Source organism: Otolemur garnettii, unplaced genomic scaffold, assembly GCF_000181295.1.
Source record: "Otolemur garnettii isolate 467f Iridium unplaced genomic scaffold, OtoGar3 scaffold00009, whole genome shotgun sequence".
Classification (NCBI taxonomy): domain Eukaryota; kingdom Metazoa; phylum Chordata; class Mammalia; order Primates; family Galagidae; genus Otolemur; species Otolemur garnettii.
In genome coordinates, this window is record NW_003852404.1 from 8,080,436 (window position 1) to 8,095,328 (window position 14,893).

The window sequence follows — 14,893 nt, forward strand, 5'->3', positions numbered from 1 at the left end:
CACCTGTGGTCCCAGCTACTTGGGAGGCAGAGGCAAAAGACTTGCTTGAGCCCAGGACTTGGAGGTTGCTGTGAGCTGTGATGCCAGAGCACTCTACCCAGGGGGACAGCTTGAGGCTCTGTCTCAAAAAAAAAAAGTCATCTGATCTTCAGTTCCTTCCAGAAAACAGGACTCAGTGCCCTATCCGACAGAGTATTTAAGGGATCAGTTGAAACACTACCTTGTAAATGGCAAGGCCTGTGAAAATAAGAGTTATTTGCATTCTTACACTGAATTATCACTAGAGTTAAAATGTTTTTGTTCATTCATGTGTCAAGTATTCAGTGGGATAATTTCCACTCTGTGGAAAAGACAAAGGTCCTCAAGTTCTACTGCAAGGAAGGCACTCCACAGACGCCGCTACCTGAAACCAAATGGGGCAAACCTGGGTCCCAGTGAAGGCCCACACCCTCCTGCTTCCTACATTAAGAGATAACCACCAATTATTGGAGATAAATTATCATGTGAAAGAACCAAAAAACGAAGAAAGAGCCAGATCATCACTAAAATGAATGAATTTTAAGTAGTAATATTCAAAAATTAACATCCACACTACATTACCCAACCCTCCTAAGATGCTACATTCTAAAATTTAACACACACAGAAGACTTCATGGATTTCTTATCACTTAGGTACAACTAGGCCTCCAACACACTTTGATTCACTTATGGATAAGAATTCCTGTAAGCAGGCTCAGCACCTATAGCTCAGTTTTTAGGGTGCCGGCCACATACACTGGGGCTGGTGGGGCAGCCCAGGCCTGCCAAACAACAATGACAACTACACCAACAATAAAATAGCCGGGAGTTGTGGTGGGTGCCTGTAGTCCCAGCTACTTGGGAGGCTGAGGCATGAGAATTGCTTAAGGCCAAAAGTTTGAGGTTGCTGTGAGCTGTGATGCCATAGCACTCTACTAAGGGCGACATATTGAGACTCTGTCGCAAAAAAAAAAAAAGAAAGAAAGAAAAGAAAAGAAAAGAAAAAGAATTCCTGTAAGCACTTGGTATTAACGATGACGTCAAACTCCTACCTAAAGAGCCAGGATCCTGAACACATTTTTCCTCTCCCAATAGACACATCCTTCTCTTGCATGTGCACACACAGGTTCATGCTCACTCCTTCTGTCCCTTATATTCACACACAACTGAGACACAACAGTCTATTAAGACTGAACTTTCTACCTATGGGACTATTTATTTATTTTTTGTTTTTGTGAGACATAGTCTCATTATGTCATTCTGGGTAGAGAGCTATGGCATCACAGCTCACAGCTACCTCAAACTCTTAGGCTTGAGCAATCCTCTTGCCTTAGCTTACTAAGTAGCTGGGACTATAAGTGCTCACCACAAAGCCCGGCTAGTTTTTTTATTTTTAGTAGAAATAGGGTCTCACTCTTGCTCAGGCTGGTCTTGAATTTCTGAGCTCTAGCAATCTTCCTGCCTCGGCCTCCCAGAGTGCTAGGATTACAGAAGTGAGCCCCTGGATCTGGCCAGGACTATTGATTTTCGATCTTTTATGATTTGGATTCTGATATACAAGTGAGAAACTATCAAAATCTTAGAAGTCTGATTTGGAAAATCTGAAAGTAGGGACCATTTTTCATTTAAAAAGCTCCAAATTCGAGATTACAGCATAACTGCACAATAGTCTATTACTATAAAATGACTCTAAGTGGCATATACTCTCTCTGATTTATACAAAAAATAATCTGTAAGGCCATGCACAGTGGCTCATGTCTGTAATCCTACCATTTTGAGAAGCTAAGGTGGGAGACTGCTTGAGCTCAGGAGTTCGAGACCAGCCTCAGCAAGAATGAGACCCTGGGCTCATTGCCCATAGCTCAGTGCGTAGGGCACCAGCCACATACACTGAAGCTGGTGGGTTCAAGCCTAGCCCAGGCCTGCTAAAACAACGAGAACTACAACCAAAAAATAGCTGGGTGTTGTGGTGGGCACCTGTAATCCCAGCTACTGGGGAGGCTGAGGCAAGAGAACTGCTTAAACCCAAGAGTTTGAGGTTGCCGTGTGCAGTGACGCCACAGCACTCTACCAAGGGGGATATAGTGAAACTGTAGCTCAAAAAAAAAAAGAAAAAAAGAAAAGAAAAAGAGTGTTTCCTACAAAAACAGTCAGGCATTATGGTGGGTGCCTATAGTCCCAGCTACTTGGGAATTTGGGAGGCTGAGGAAAGAGGATTGCTTGAGCCTAAGAGTCTGAGGTTGCTGTGAGCCATGACACCACAGCACTCTACCAAGGGCAATAAAATAAGACTCTGTCTTCCAAAAAAGAATGAGACCCTGTCTCCACTAAAAACAGAAAAACTAGCCAGGCATTTTCAGGGGCACCGGTAGTCCCAGCCTCTACTTGGGAGGCTGTGGCAGGGGGATTACTTGAGCCCAGGAGTTTGAGGTTGCTGTGAGCCATGATGCCATGGCACTCTACCCAGGGCAATAGAGTCTCATAAATAAATAAATAAATACTTAAATACATAAATAAATAAAATAATTTTTAAAAAAATGAACTGGTAAGAATAGACAGCAGAAAGAGAATGCATTCAACAGGATTCCAGCAGCACAATGTGAACTTAGCTCATCGTGGTCATAGAGCTCTTTTGATACTAGAACTTATGTATCTAATGCATTTTTTTGCACGAAGACTTCTGTCTAACACATAGTTACAGGGGAGGAGAACTACTAGTAATGTTCTAGGAGACTTAAGAGGCATGGCTGCACAGAAAGCTTGACCATATGGACCATAGTTTCCATTTTCACGTGTAATCAGCTATTGAAGAAAGGAGCATTATATTAAGATTTTTTATATAGTTTATCTATTGGGCAGGGAAAATATCAAATATTATCTTATTATGATTAAAAATATTAAAAGGGGAAATCGGGTTTGCCTTTCACATTGCTCAAGTCACCAATTTATATACGCTTTGGATTATTGATTCACCAAGTACTTAAGAGATTCAAATTTAAAATAAAGCTCTTGATATTCTTTTGGAAGTTTTTGTTTTTTAGTTAAATGTATGAGCACATGTGTGGTGACATGCTGGAGGTTGTCATTACTAAGACATTTCATAGTTTATAATGCACTCTAACATATGTTATCAAATTTAATTTAAAACCATAAGGCAGAATGATTTATAGCTATAATTAATGGTGCATGAAGTTATATTCTGGCAAACTGATAACTCTTTCAAATTGTAGAAACATTCAAGTTTCTAAAAACTGGCTTCATAAAAATAAACCCGAGTTTCCATAAGAGGTGCTATCCTTTTTAAGGAACAGGAGTTAGGGTAAGGAGTAAAAAATAAAATTTAATCCTATCTGAAGTTTATACATTCAAGTTCTAGGTACGCGGACAGTTTACAACCCATACCTTCTTTCTAGTAATAATTCATAGAAGTCTCTGATGTCTTGACCAGATTTTTCCATGCAATGATAAAATGCCAACTGGCTTTCACGATTTGCAAAATCCACCTTTAAAAAAAAAAAAAAAAAGGTCAGCAAGTATCTGTTACAAGTTTCAGACTTGAATGATGGGAAATGTTATCAAATTTGAAAATTCTTCACAACGTAACCTTTTGGACAAATTTCAGGAAAGAACATTCTATCTGGAAGTGAAACAGTCTTCATAACTACATTGTGTTAACCTGAAATCTCTCAAATTCTATAGAAATCCTGATAAAGAAGTGTAATTTAAAGTTTCAGACCCAACCCTGAGCTAAGGTTGCTGGGAGCTACCACTTTTATCCTGTAGGATAAGAAAAGAAAATGGAGAATTAAAATGGCAATTAAAAATCAAATGAGGCCAGGCACAGTATGGTGGCTCACACCTGTAACCCTAGTGCTCAGAGAGGCTAAAGCGGGAGAAGGAGTATGGTCATGGCCCTATAATCCAGCCTAGGTAAAAAAGGGAGACCCCAGCTCTTAAAAAAAAAAAAAAAAAAATTTCAGAGCAACTAAATCCAGCAATCTCTGTTGTGCATAAATTATTGGAACCACAGAACATAAACTATGGAAGAACATTAAAACTTTGGTCACAGTTGGGCTTAGAAGTCATTAAAACATATGACACTCACCAGCTATAAGTATCTTATTACATTTTGAAAATAAGAACTTATTTATTCTAGCTATCATAGTTATTAAGTGTATAAATTTCTTTTATCTACCATGAATATCAAATTTTAAAACATATACACCAGATGGAGAAAAAAAAAAAAAAAAGTCAAGCTTTCAGTGGTTAGCTACTCTTTAAAGAGGAAGATGGCATCATTTGGGAAGTTAGACTGATACTCTCAACCCCTGGGTGTGCAGATACCCACAGGTGATGGTGGGTGGGCCTGCGCTGAGAGCATACACATGCACATCAAGTACCAAGGCCTTGAGAGACATACTTCTTTGAATGAGGATTTTTAGGGAGGGATCTGTGGCTAATGATTTTTTTAAAAAGACCTTCTGCCCACCAGTATCTGAACACAAAAATCATAATATTGCCCTTAAATGATGAGGACACAGACAACATGTCCTGTAAAACCACTCTCTTTGTTGGCTGGCAACCTACAAATGCCAGTTATCGAGGGGGTGAGATTTGAATTTGTTTTGCTTCTGTTTAAAGTCATTCCACACACCTTAATTTTATTCCCACCAATTTTCCTCCCTTTGGTCTCTTTTACAGCTGCTTGTGCATATTCAATTTCATTGTAGAGAATTAGGGCCATGCCTTTTAAGCGGTCAAACACCACCTGTAAGAAATAAGAAAAACAAAAACTAAGTAAGAACCTCATCCACTGGATTTAGTGTTAGTCCCAACAAAATCCTAAATCACAAGCACACTGCCAAGAAAAAATATATTTTGATGTACTTTATCTTCAAAAAAATGCCAAGCTTTTTTTGATGATGCATGTTGCAGTGAACACATAGTAGGGACAATTTAGGGAACAGGTGCAGGGACTATTTAGAAAAATCATGAATATTGTGGCTTGAGGCATATTTTCCTTTATTTTGTTTTTCTGTATTTTACTTTGTTTTCCATGTTGAATGACTAATCTAAATAAAAACATTTTTCTTGTTTGGCTCAAAAACCAAACAACATCTTTGAAAGAGAGAAAAGAAATTTAAAGAATACTGAATTGCCTGGGCACCCATAGCTCAGTGGTTAGGGTGCTGGCCACATTCACCAGGGCTAGTGGGTTCGAACCTGGCCTGGATCTGCTAAAACAAACAAAGCAACCAGGCGTTGTGGTGGGCGCCTGTAATCCCAGCTACTAGGGAGGCTGAGGCAAGACAATCTCTTGAGCCCAAGAGTATAGGGTTGCTGTGAGCTATGACACCACAGCACTCTACCAAGGGCAACAAAGTGAGATTCTGTGTCAGTAAAAAGTTAATACATACATACATACATAAAAAATAAATAAAGAGTACTGAATTTACAAAAAATGTCAGTGACTTCTGATTATAAGTAGCACTAATGCAACTAAAACTGGTAGATTTTTTTTTTTGTTGAGACAAAGCCTCAACCTGCCCCCCTGAGTAGAGTGCAGTGATATCACAACTCACAGCAACCTCCACCTCCTGGGCTCAAGAGAGTCTCCTGCCTCTGCCTCCCAAGTACCTGGGACCACAGGCGCCTACCACAACGCCTGGCTATTTTTTGATTGCAGCCGTCATTGTTGTTTGGCGGACCCGGGCTGGATTCAAATCCACCAGCTCAGGAGTATGTCGCTGGCGCCTTAGCCACTCGAGCCACAGGCACTGAGCCTGGATTTTTATTTATATAGGCCAATCTTTAAGACGTGTATTTCTCCAAACAAAAGCTACGTTTAAAGAAATATCCAAGTTGTGCAACATATCTATCACAGAGTAAACATGCTTTTAAGGAGTTAAAGTTTTACCATCATACAATGAAATTGGGTCCAAAGACCTTATTCCCTTTGTTTGTGGGTATGTCATGTAATAAACATTTGTTGTGTGACCTTCCATTCAAAGTCACCATCTTTTTGTAAAAAAAAAGACTAATTACATATTTAGTGTAAATGTAATTACGTAATTAGACTAATTTTAATGTGAGATAAAATTATGAAACTCCATAAGAAACATCCTATTTCATTCTATTTCACTGTACTATGAGGATAACTTCACAATCATCTCAGCTAGTTCAAAATAATTTTTCAAACATTTATAACTTAAACTAATAAATGCAAATACCCTTAGACCAAATTTTAACAAAGACAGTTTTAATGTGTGAGTTACTAAAGAAATTGAGACTGAGGCTTGGCACCTGTAGCTCAGCGGCTAGGGCACTGGCCACATATACCTGGGGCTGGTGGGTTTGAACCCAGTCCAGGCCTGCCAAACAACAACAAAAAGTAGCTTGGCGTTGTGGTGGGCGCCTATAGTCCCAGCTACTTGGGAGGCTGAGGCAAGAGAATCTCTTAAGCCCAAGAGTTTGAGGTTGCTGTGACACCACAGCCCTCTGCATAGGAGGATACGGTGAAACTATGTCTCAAAAAAAAAAAAAAAAAATTGGGACCAAAAGGATAGCATACCAAGAAAAACGAGTCAGAAATAAGCGTGAAACACACACCAAAACCTCCCACCTACCTTTACCACAGGACCATATCGGCAGAAATGTCGTGTTAAATACTGATCAGATACATTTGAAGAAAGTCCATCTAACCACACACAGTTTGTAGGCATGCTCTTTCCAAAACCCAGCTGCATATAAAAGGCAAAATTTCTATTAGTAAATTCATAATTGCTATTCAATTATAGAATTCTGAAAAAACTATTTCTCTATAGAAATCTTACCCAATCAACATCAAGTGAGAACCATCTAGTTAAAATAAAATAGAAATTTACGAAAAAGCAATTCTGCCTGGCTAATCAAGTACTGATTCAGATTATACTATAACAAGATGGGATACAAATATGTCTATCACATTTATGGTTGATACATTTACTGCAATGTTAAATAATCAGACACATGCAAAGAAAACTCCAAATCTTAAAAAACAAAGTAAATCACAACAGCATGATAATTTATGCAAATTTATTTACCTTGAGGCGATTATTTCCCAGGTATTCCCCATCCATTTTTTTAATAGCTTTACAAACGCTGGCAATATCACAATATTGCAAGAATGCGTACTGAGGAACTCCATTTACTTTCTTAATATCAATATCCTGAAAAAGCCAATCAATGTCACTTAGCCATATGCCAAGAATAATAAAAATCAGAATAAATTAAGACCATAAAGGATGTTTATTTCTCAATAAACTTCCACTAATCATTTTCTTATTTAAAATTACATATCTCAATACAACTATGTATTAGTAGTTTAAATGTTGTGCAACACAGCATCTGCAGTCACAAACCATGAAACTCTTCCCATGTGAAGTTCTTTGCAGAGGAGCAACTGCCTACAACTCTAAATTCAAAATTTAAAGTCCATAACAACAGTATTGTTTGCTTATTTGTTTTTTTAAACAGAATCTCAAGCTGTTGCCCTGAGTAGAGTGCTGTAGCGTCATAGCGCACAGCAACCTCCAACTCTTAGGCTCAAGCAATCCTCTTGCCTCAGTTTTTCTATTTTTAGTAGAGATGGGGGTCTCACTTTTTGCTCAGGCTGGTCTCAAACTGTGTGAGCTCAAGCAATCCACTCACCGTGGCCTCCCAGAGTGCTAGGACTACAGGCGTGAGCCACTGTGCCCATAACAACAATATTAAAGAGGAATTTATAATAATAAAGAAAATGTAGCCTATTTAATGAAATCCTAAGAAATATGGCTCAGTGCCCATAGCTCAGTGAGTAGGGTACCAGCCACATACACATACCATACAGGCTGGTGGGTTCGAGCCTGGCTCAGGCGTGCTAAATGACAATGACAACTACAGCCCAAAAACAGCCGGGTGTTGTAGCCGGTGCCTGTAGTCCCAGCTACTGGGGAGGCTAGGGCAAGAGAATCGCTTAAGCTCAAGAGTTTGAGGTTGCTATGAGCTGGGACACCACAGCCCTCTACTGAGGGCAACATAGTGAGACTGTTTTGGGGACTGGGGGGGATGGGGCGGGGAGGAAAGAAATCCTAAGAAATAATTCCCTTTTACAGTATTTAAAATCCTTATTAGGGGTGAGGCCATTTAAAAGGTAATAGCTGAGAAGATTAAGAATGATATATCAAGTTTTCGAAAAGTAATTTAAACCATGCAACCTCGGCTGGGTGCAGTGGCTCACGCATGTAATCCTAGCACTCTGGGAGGCCAAGGTGGGTGGACTGTCTGAGCTCACAGGTTTGAGACCAGCCTGAGCCAGAGTGAGACCTCATCTCTAAAATTAGATAGCCAGGCATTGTAACGGATGCCTGTAGTTCCAGTTACTTGGGAGGCCGAGGCAAGAGGATTGCTTGAGCCCAAGAGTTTGAGGCTGCTATGAGGTATGACTTCACAGCATTGTACTGAGGGCGACAAAGTGAAACTCTGTCTCAAAAAAAAAAAAAAAAGAAAGAAAGAAAGAAAGAAAAAAGAAAAGAAAAGAAGTAATCGTGAACATAAAGACTCACTGGTATCAGTATATCTAACTGAATCAAAGCTGGAGATTGATAAATATGGTAGTAATCTCTCATATCCAAAATGAATAGATATTTATAAATACTTGAACTGCTCTGTGAAGATCTACCAGAACACCATCCCTGGATTAAAGAAACACTTACAAACGAAACCCTCATCTCTTTGGAAGGCACAAAACTTGTAGTCGGGCATGATACCCTAATCCTGACAACTAAGAGGTGGGAGTGAAAAAACCTGGCTTACACATGAAAATGGTCCAGAGAAACCACAGTTAGACTGCAAATATCTGTACTTTAAAAAAAAATAATGGGCGGTGCCTGTGGCTCAAAGGAGTAGGGTGCTGGCCCCATATACCAGAGGTGGTGGGTTCAAACCCAGCCCCGGCCAAACACTGCAAAAAAAAAGACCTGGGCCATGTATTACAGAATAAAGTGTTGTGGTTATGTCAGTGTCCTTAAAGGTCAGAAGCCAATAATCAAAACCCAAAACAGCAACATGAATAGTACCTTTAAAGAGCTGTTCGATAAGTACTAAAGGCGGCAATAATCTATACTCAAAATGATTCAAAGTAATGCTAAATAGGAGTTGATTTTCACCATTCTGTAGAATATAAAACCCTAGGATAACTCCATTTAAGGGAACGACCTCCAAAGAATACTGGTGGGTTAGACTCACTCAGGCTGCGGCTTAATCTGTTATCAGCAGCAGGCCAGTTTTCTAAAGCGAATGTGTCACTTAAAATAGTGATACCCATCAGCAATTGCTGCAATGATGAGATTATGACTTTCAAACAGAATACTAAAAGGTCTATTATACTTGAGAACCACAGCTCTTAAAACACAATAATATTCTACTTTTACCAATCCTCGTAATGAGATGCATCCATGTACCCAAATTACATCTTTTTACACTGTTCCAAAAAAAATTTTTTTTAATATCAATTTATTTCCTGTATTTTTTGGGGGGGCGGGGCTGGGTTTGAACCCACCACCTCCAGTATAAGGGGCCGGCACCATACTCCTTTGAGCCACAGGCGCCACCCACTGTTCCAAAATTTAAAGTAACAGCCACATTGAAATAAAAGTATGTCTGAAAGGTTTATCAGTTTATAGACTTGTAAATGCCAAAGAACAAGTTAAATAATACATGATTGTTCAAAGACAAAAGAAGCTGGAGCCCAGATAGGTTAGTAAGCTCCACAATGCCCACCTAGGAAAGCAGTAGATCTGAATGGAATCAGGGTATACACTACTTGTGAAATCAAAAGAACTTGAAAAATCAAAATAACTGAAAAAGGAAGATGAATGTTTTACTGGTATATTTCTTTAAATATTATGTGTATATATATTGTCTGTTTTCTCTTCCTTTTCTGCCAATCATTTCTCTCTTGCCCCCAGTCCCTACATGATTGAGTTTTAGATGAGCTACAAGCACAAATCCACAAACATAAATAAGACTAGATATCACTAAAAAAAACAAGGATCGTTTGCTTAGAGCAATAATGTATAAACAAGAATGGATGGACATATGGACACACACACACTCACCCCTGAAAGATTAATAACTGTTCCTACTCAAAACATTTTTACCCTCTACGTCCAAATATACTAGAGCATTTTCTTCAATGTTTATTATTAATAGTCTCAGAAAGACAGAAGTAATTTCCCTATTTTTTCAAACACAGAACAAAATAATCCCAGAGTATAGAGCTATGACCAAAATATTTTCACTATAAATTGACTCAAGTTATGATTCATAACAGAAAAATCATTGTATCCCTAAATCTAACAGTGACTTGCATAACATAAAAAGTGATTCAGACTAGGTGTCGTGGCTCACGCCTATAACCTCAACACTTTGGGTGCTGAGACAGAAGGATCACTTGAGACCAGGACTTCAACACCACTCTGTGCAACAAAGTGAGACTTCATGTCTACAAAAAAAATTTTTCTTAAATTTAGTCAAGCATGGTGGCACAAGCCTATTGTACTACCTACTTAAGAGGCTGAGGTGGAAGGATTATTTGAGCCTAGGAGTCTGAGACTGCACTGAGCTTTGATCACACCACTGTGCTCCAGGCTGGGCTGTTAACAACGTAGGACCTTGTCTCTTTTTTGATTAGAATTAAAACTTCAGCACACGACATCCAAATTCTAGTTATCATACTCTGGTTTCTCTTCAGATTGTATAAATATTTCACCTTTTACCAAATTCTAGTAATCCTCTAAGTACTTCTGATATGTATTTGTTGCGCTTCTTTTTTCTTTTTCTTTTTTTGAGACAGTCTCACTCTATCGCTCCAGGCTACAGTGCCACAGCCTCAGCAACCTCAAATTCCTGGACTCAAGCAATCCTCCTGCCTCAGCCTCCTCAGTGCCTGCCACAATGCCTGGCTAATTTTTCTAGTAGAGACGAGATCTCTCATCTTGTCCAGGCTGGTCTCAAACTCCTAAGCCCAAGGAATCCTCCCACCTTGGATTCTCAGAGTACTAGGATTACAGGAATGAGACATTACACTCAGGCTGCTGCTTCTTTTTCACATACATATTTTTCTCTTCCAGATTTTCCTTTCAACTCACAGGACTAGATGTAGAATTAAAACAGAACTCGATGGACAAAGAAAGATAAAAATGGTAAAAAAAAAATATATATATATACACACACACACATATGTATGAACAAACCAAACATATTATTATTATTTTTTTTTTTTGAGACGGAGCCTCAAGCTGTCCCCTTGGGTAGAGTGCCATGGCATCATGCTCACAGCAACCTCCAACTCCTGGGCTCAAGTGAGTCTCCTGCCTCCGCCTCCAAAGTAGCTGGGACCACAGGCGCCCGCCACAACGCCCGGTTATTTTTTTTTTGGTTGCAGCCATCATTGTTGTTTGGCGGGTCCGGGCTGGGGATTCGAACCCGTCACCTCAGGTGTACGTGGCTGGCGCCTTAGCCGGTTGAGCCACAGGCGCCGAGCCCAAACATATTATTTTTAACATACAATATCTAATGGGCTTTTCTGGATTGTCTTTTAGCAGGAGTAAAAAAACACACAGAGCAAATGAGAAAAACATTCCTTACATCATTATATGTCATCTTTTTTTTTTTTTTGGAGACAGTCTTACTTTGTCACCATGGGTAGAGTGCCACAGAATCATAGCTCACAGCAACATTGGGCTCAAGCGATTCTCTTGCCTCAGCCTCCCAAGTAGCTGGGACTACAGGCACCCGCTGCAACGCCCAGCTATTTTTTTTTTTTTCCGAAGACAGAGTCTCACTATATCACCCTGCGTAGAGTGCTGTAGCATCACAGCTCACAGAAACCTCAAACTCTTGGGCTAAAGCGATTCTCTTGCCTCAGCCTCCCAAGTAGCTGGGACTACAGGCAACTGCCACAACACCTGCTATTTTCTTGTTGCAGTTGTTTAGTTGGCTGGGACCAGGTTTGAACCCACCACCCTTGGTGTATGTGGCTGCTGCTATAACCACTGTGCTACAGGCACTGAGGCCAATGCCCAGCTATTTTTTAGAGACAGGGTCTTGCTCTTGCTCAGGCTGGTCTCAAATCTGTGAGCTCAGGCAATCTATCTGCCTTGTCCTCCCAGAGTATTAGGATTACAAGTCTGAGCCTGTGCCTGGTGTCTTCTTTTCAAATATAATCTGTACTATGCTTTAGGTTTTATGACAAAGATCTAAAATTGTTTTATCATAAAAGCAACTTACCACAATTTCTCCAAAGCGCTGGAAGATGTTGCGAAGGTCATGGTAAGTAGTGGTTTTCTCAAGGTTGCCAATAAATAGAGTTCTTGTTGCTTTGGGATGAAATTCATCTATCCTTTCATCCAAGGGACGAAACTCATTTTCACTTTCTGTTTCTATAAGCAGGATGAGAACAAAGTAGAAAGAAAAGACATGGTTTTAATGTATATTTATAGATCATGGGAAAATGTACATTTAAAAATCTCTGAAATAATGAGCTTGAATATTCATCGAACTAAATTATAAACACTTTCAGAAATAGCTGCCCCCTGTTGACCCCAAAGCAAAAGGGGAATACAAAGGCTAAAGAAACGTGTCAAAAAAATTAAGGACGAAGTAACACTTTGTTTAACCTTTAAAATAAAAATGTGCAATGATACATTTCAAAACTCTTAAAAAATGAGTATGACTGTGATGGATGCTACTTGGTTCAATGTACACATTTCACATTGTATATCGAAGCAGTATCCTGAACTTCATAAATGCATCAATGTACAAAGTTATGATTTAATAAAAAATAATTTTAAAAAAAGAACTAAATTTAAATATTCTAAGTTGATTTGTTTTAAAAGTAATCACTAACAAATAAATTATAAGCCCCAGCATAAATAATTATTTATTAATCTAATCTTATGTTGCGAAAGTATGTAGGAAGCGCTCAATTTGGGATATAAAACTGCATTCTCAAATATATACAAAAACTCATCTGAAAGGCCAGGAGCGGTGGCTCAAACCTGTAATCCTAGCACTCAGGGAGGCTGAGGTGGATCACTTGAGCTCAGGAATTCCAGATCAGCCTGAACAAGAGTGAGACCTTGTCTCTACTAAAAATAGAAAAACTAGAGGCGGTCGTTGTGGCTGGTGTCTGTAGTCCCAGCTACTAGGGAGGCTGAGGTAAGAGGATCACTTAAGCACAAGAGTTTGAAGTTGCCGTGATGCCACGGCACTCTACCGAGGGTGACATAGTGAGAGTCTGTCTCAAAAAAAAAAAAAGATTTCTAATTTTTTTGGCTTGGCACCACAATGAGGCGGGCAGGTTTGAATCTTGCCCCAGTCAGCTAAAACAACAATGACAACTGCAACAAAAAATAGCTGGGCGTTGGGGGAGGCTGGGAGGCTGAGGCAAGACAACTGCATAAGCCCAAGAGTCTGAGGTTGTTGTGAGCTGTGACGCCATAGAACTCTACCAAGGGTGACATAGTAAGACTCTGTCTCAAAAAAAATTTCTATTTTTTATGATCAAAAGCCCTGGCTTAATTTCTAATTCAAATTTATTAACTTAGTCTAGGGCAAGGATGAGGTTTTGTTGATAACAATTATAGTATAATACTGTATATTCTCTTTTTCCATTATTTTTTTCTAAAAACAAAGCCATCCAAAAAAATTATATTTAATCAACTTTACTGAAACAAAGTGTTTCATGCTAGCCACTGATGATGCCAAGGACAACACTGGTATTAAAAAACTCAACTTCAGCGTGGCACTAGCCACATACACCAAGGCTGATGGGTTCAAACCTGGCCAGGGCCAACTAAAACAACAATGACAACTGCAACAACAACAACAAAAATAGCCAGGTGTTGTGGTGGGCACCTATAGTCCCAGCTACTTGGGAGGCTGAGGCAAGAGAATCGTTTAAGCCCAAGAGTTTGAGGTTGCTATGAGATGTGATTCCATGGCAACAGCTTGAGATTCTGTCTCAAAACAAACAAAAAAACTCAACTTCAGAATTATTGAGTGAATTAGCCAGAATACATCTCACTCCTAATTCCAGACTGATGGCTCTAATGGTAGCTCAGTTTCATCTTAACCAGTTTTGTCAAAGAATATGCACTTTCACAGAGCTAGGTGGACCCAGAAACTGCCCAGAGCGCCTATTAGCTGTCTCATATTTTCACCATATCTCAAAGAGGTATATTTCACTCTCAGTTCAACTGAGTCTTCTTGAAACCATCTAATACTGAGCAGACATTTAATAGTATTTCCCAAAAAATGAAATAGAAAAGAAAAAATAATTTAGATACATCCTGAAGCTTATACTCCCAAGGGCAGATTCAGAAGGGGAAGCCATGATTTGCAACCATTAAAAAATCTATCATGGCTTCATTCCCATGGAACAGTCTGGCAAATTTTCAAAATTGGAAATTCAGTTAGCAAAAGAAAAAAAAGGAGTTTTCCATATGTAGACTACTTCATCTTCATGACCAAAGTTTTACTGACTACATGTACTCGGAAAAATCCCTTTTATCATGTAATTTCATGTGTAGGGGATTTTTAAAATGCTATCTATAGGATTAAGAAAGCACAATTTAGACGCTACCAAGGATCTTTCAGCAAAGTTAGGTTTCTTGGGTCTGGATCTTTTAAAAAGATCCTCCAGGACCAGGCAACAGAGAAACCTTGTCTTGAAAAAAAAAAGGGAAAAGGCTCGGCACCTGTGGCTCAAGTGGCTAAGGCGCCAGCCACATACACCTAAGGTGACGGGTTCAAATCCAGCCCAGGCCTGCCAAACAACAATGCCAGCTGCAAC

General features: G+C 39.4%; 1 protein-coding gene across 3 annotated transcripts in view; it reads right to left on the reverse strand.

The window, feature by feature from the left end:
- SPEN (spen family transcriptional repressor) overlaps positions 1-14,893 on the reverse strand; it is a 114,100-nt gene that overhangs the window by 14,800 nt on the left and 84,407 nt on the right. For all 3 annotated transcript variants that reach the window (XM_003783878.3, XM_023509744.1, XM_023509745.1), the window contains 5 exons: positions 12,328-12,479; positions 7,101-7,226; positions 6,645-6,758; positions 4,673-4,786; positions 3,421-3,521 (listed from right to left, as the gene is read on the reverse strand). In XM_003783878.3, coding sequence (XP_003783926.1) covers positions 3,421-3,521; positions 4,673-4,786; positions 6,645-6,758; positions 7,101-7,226; positions 12,328-12,479 — 607 coding nt within the window. The remainder of the gene's footprint in view (positions 1-3,420; positions 3,522-4,672; positions 4,787-6,644; positions 6,759-7,100; positions 7,227-12,327; positions 12,480-14,893) is intronic.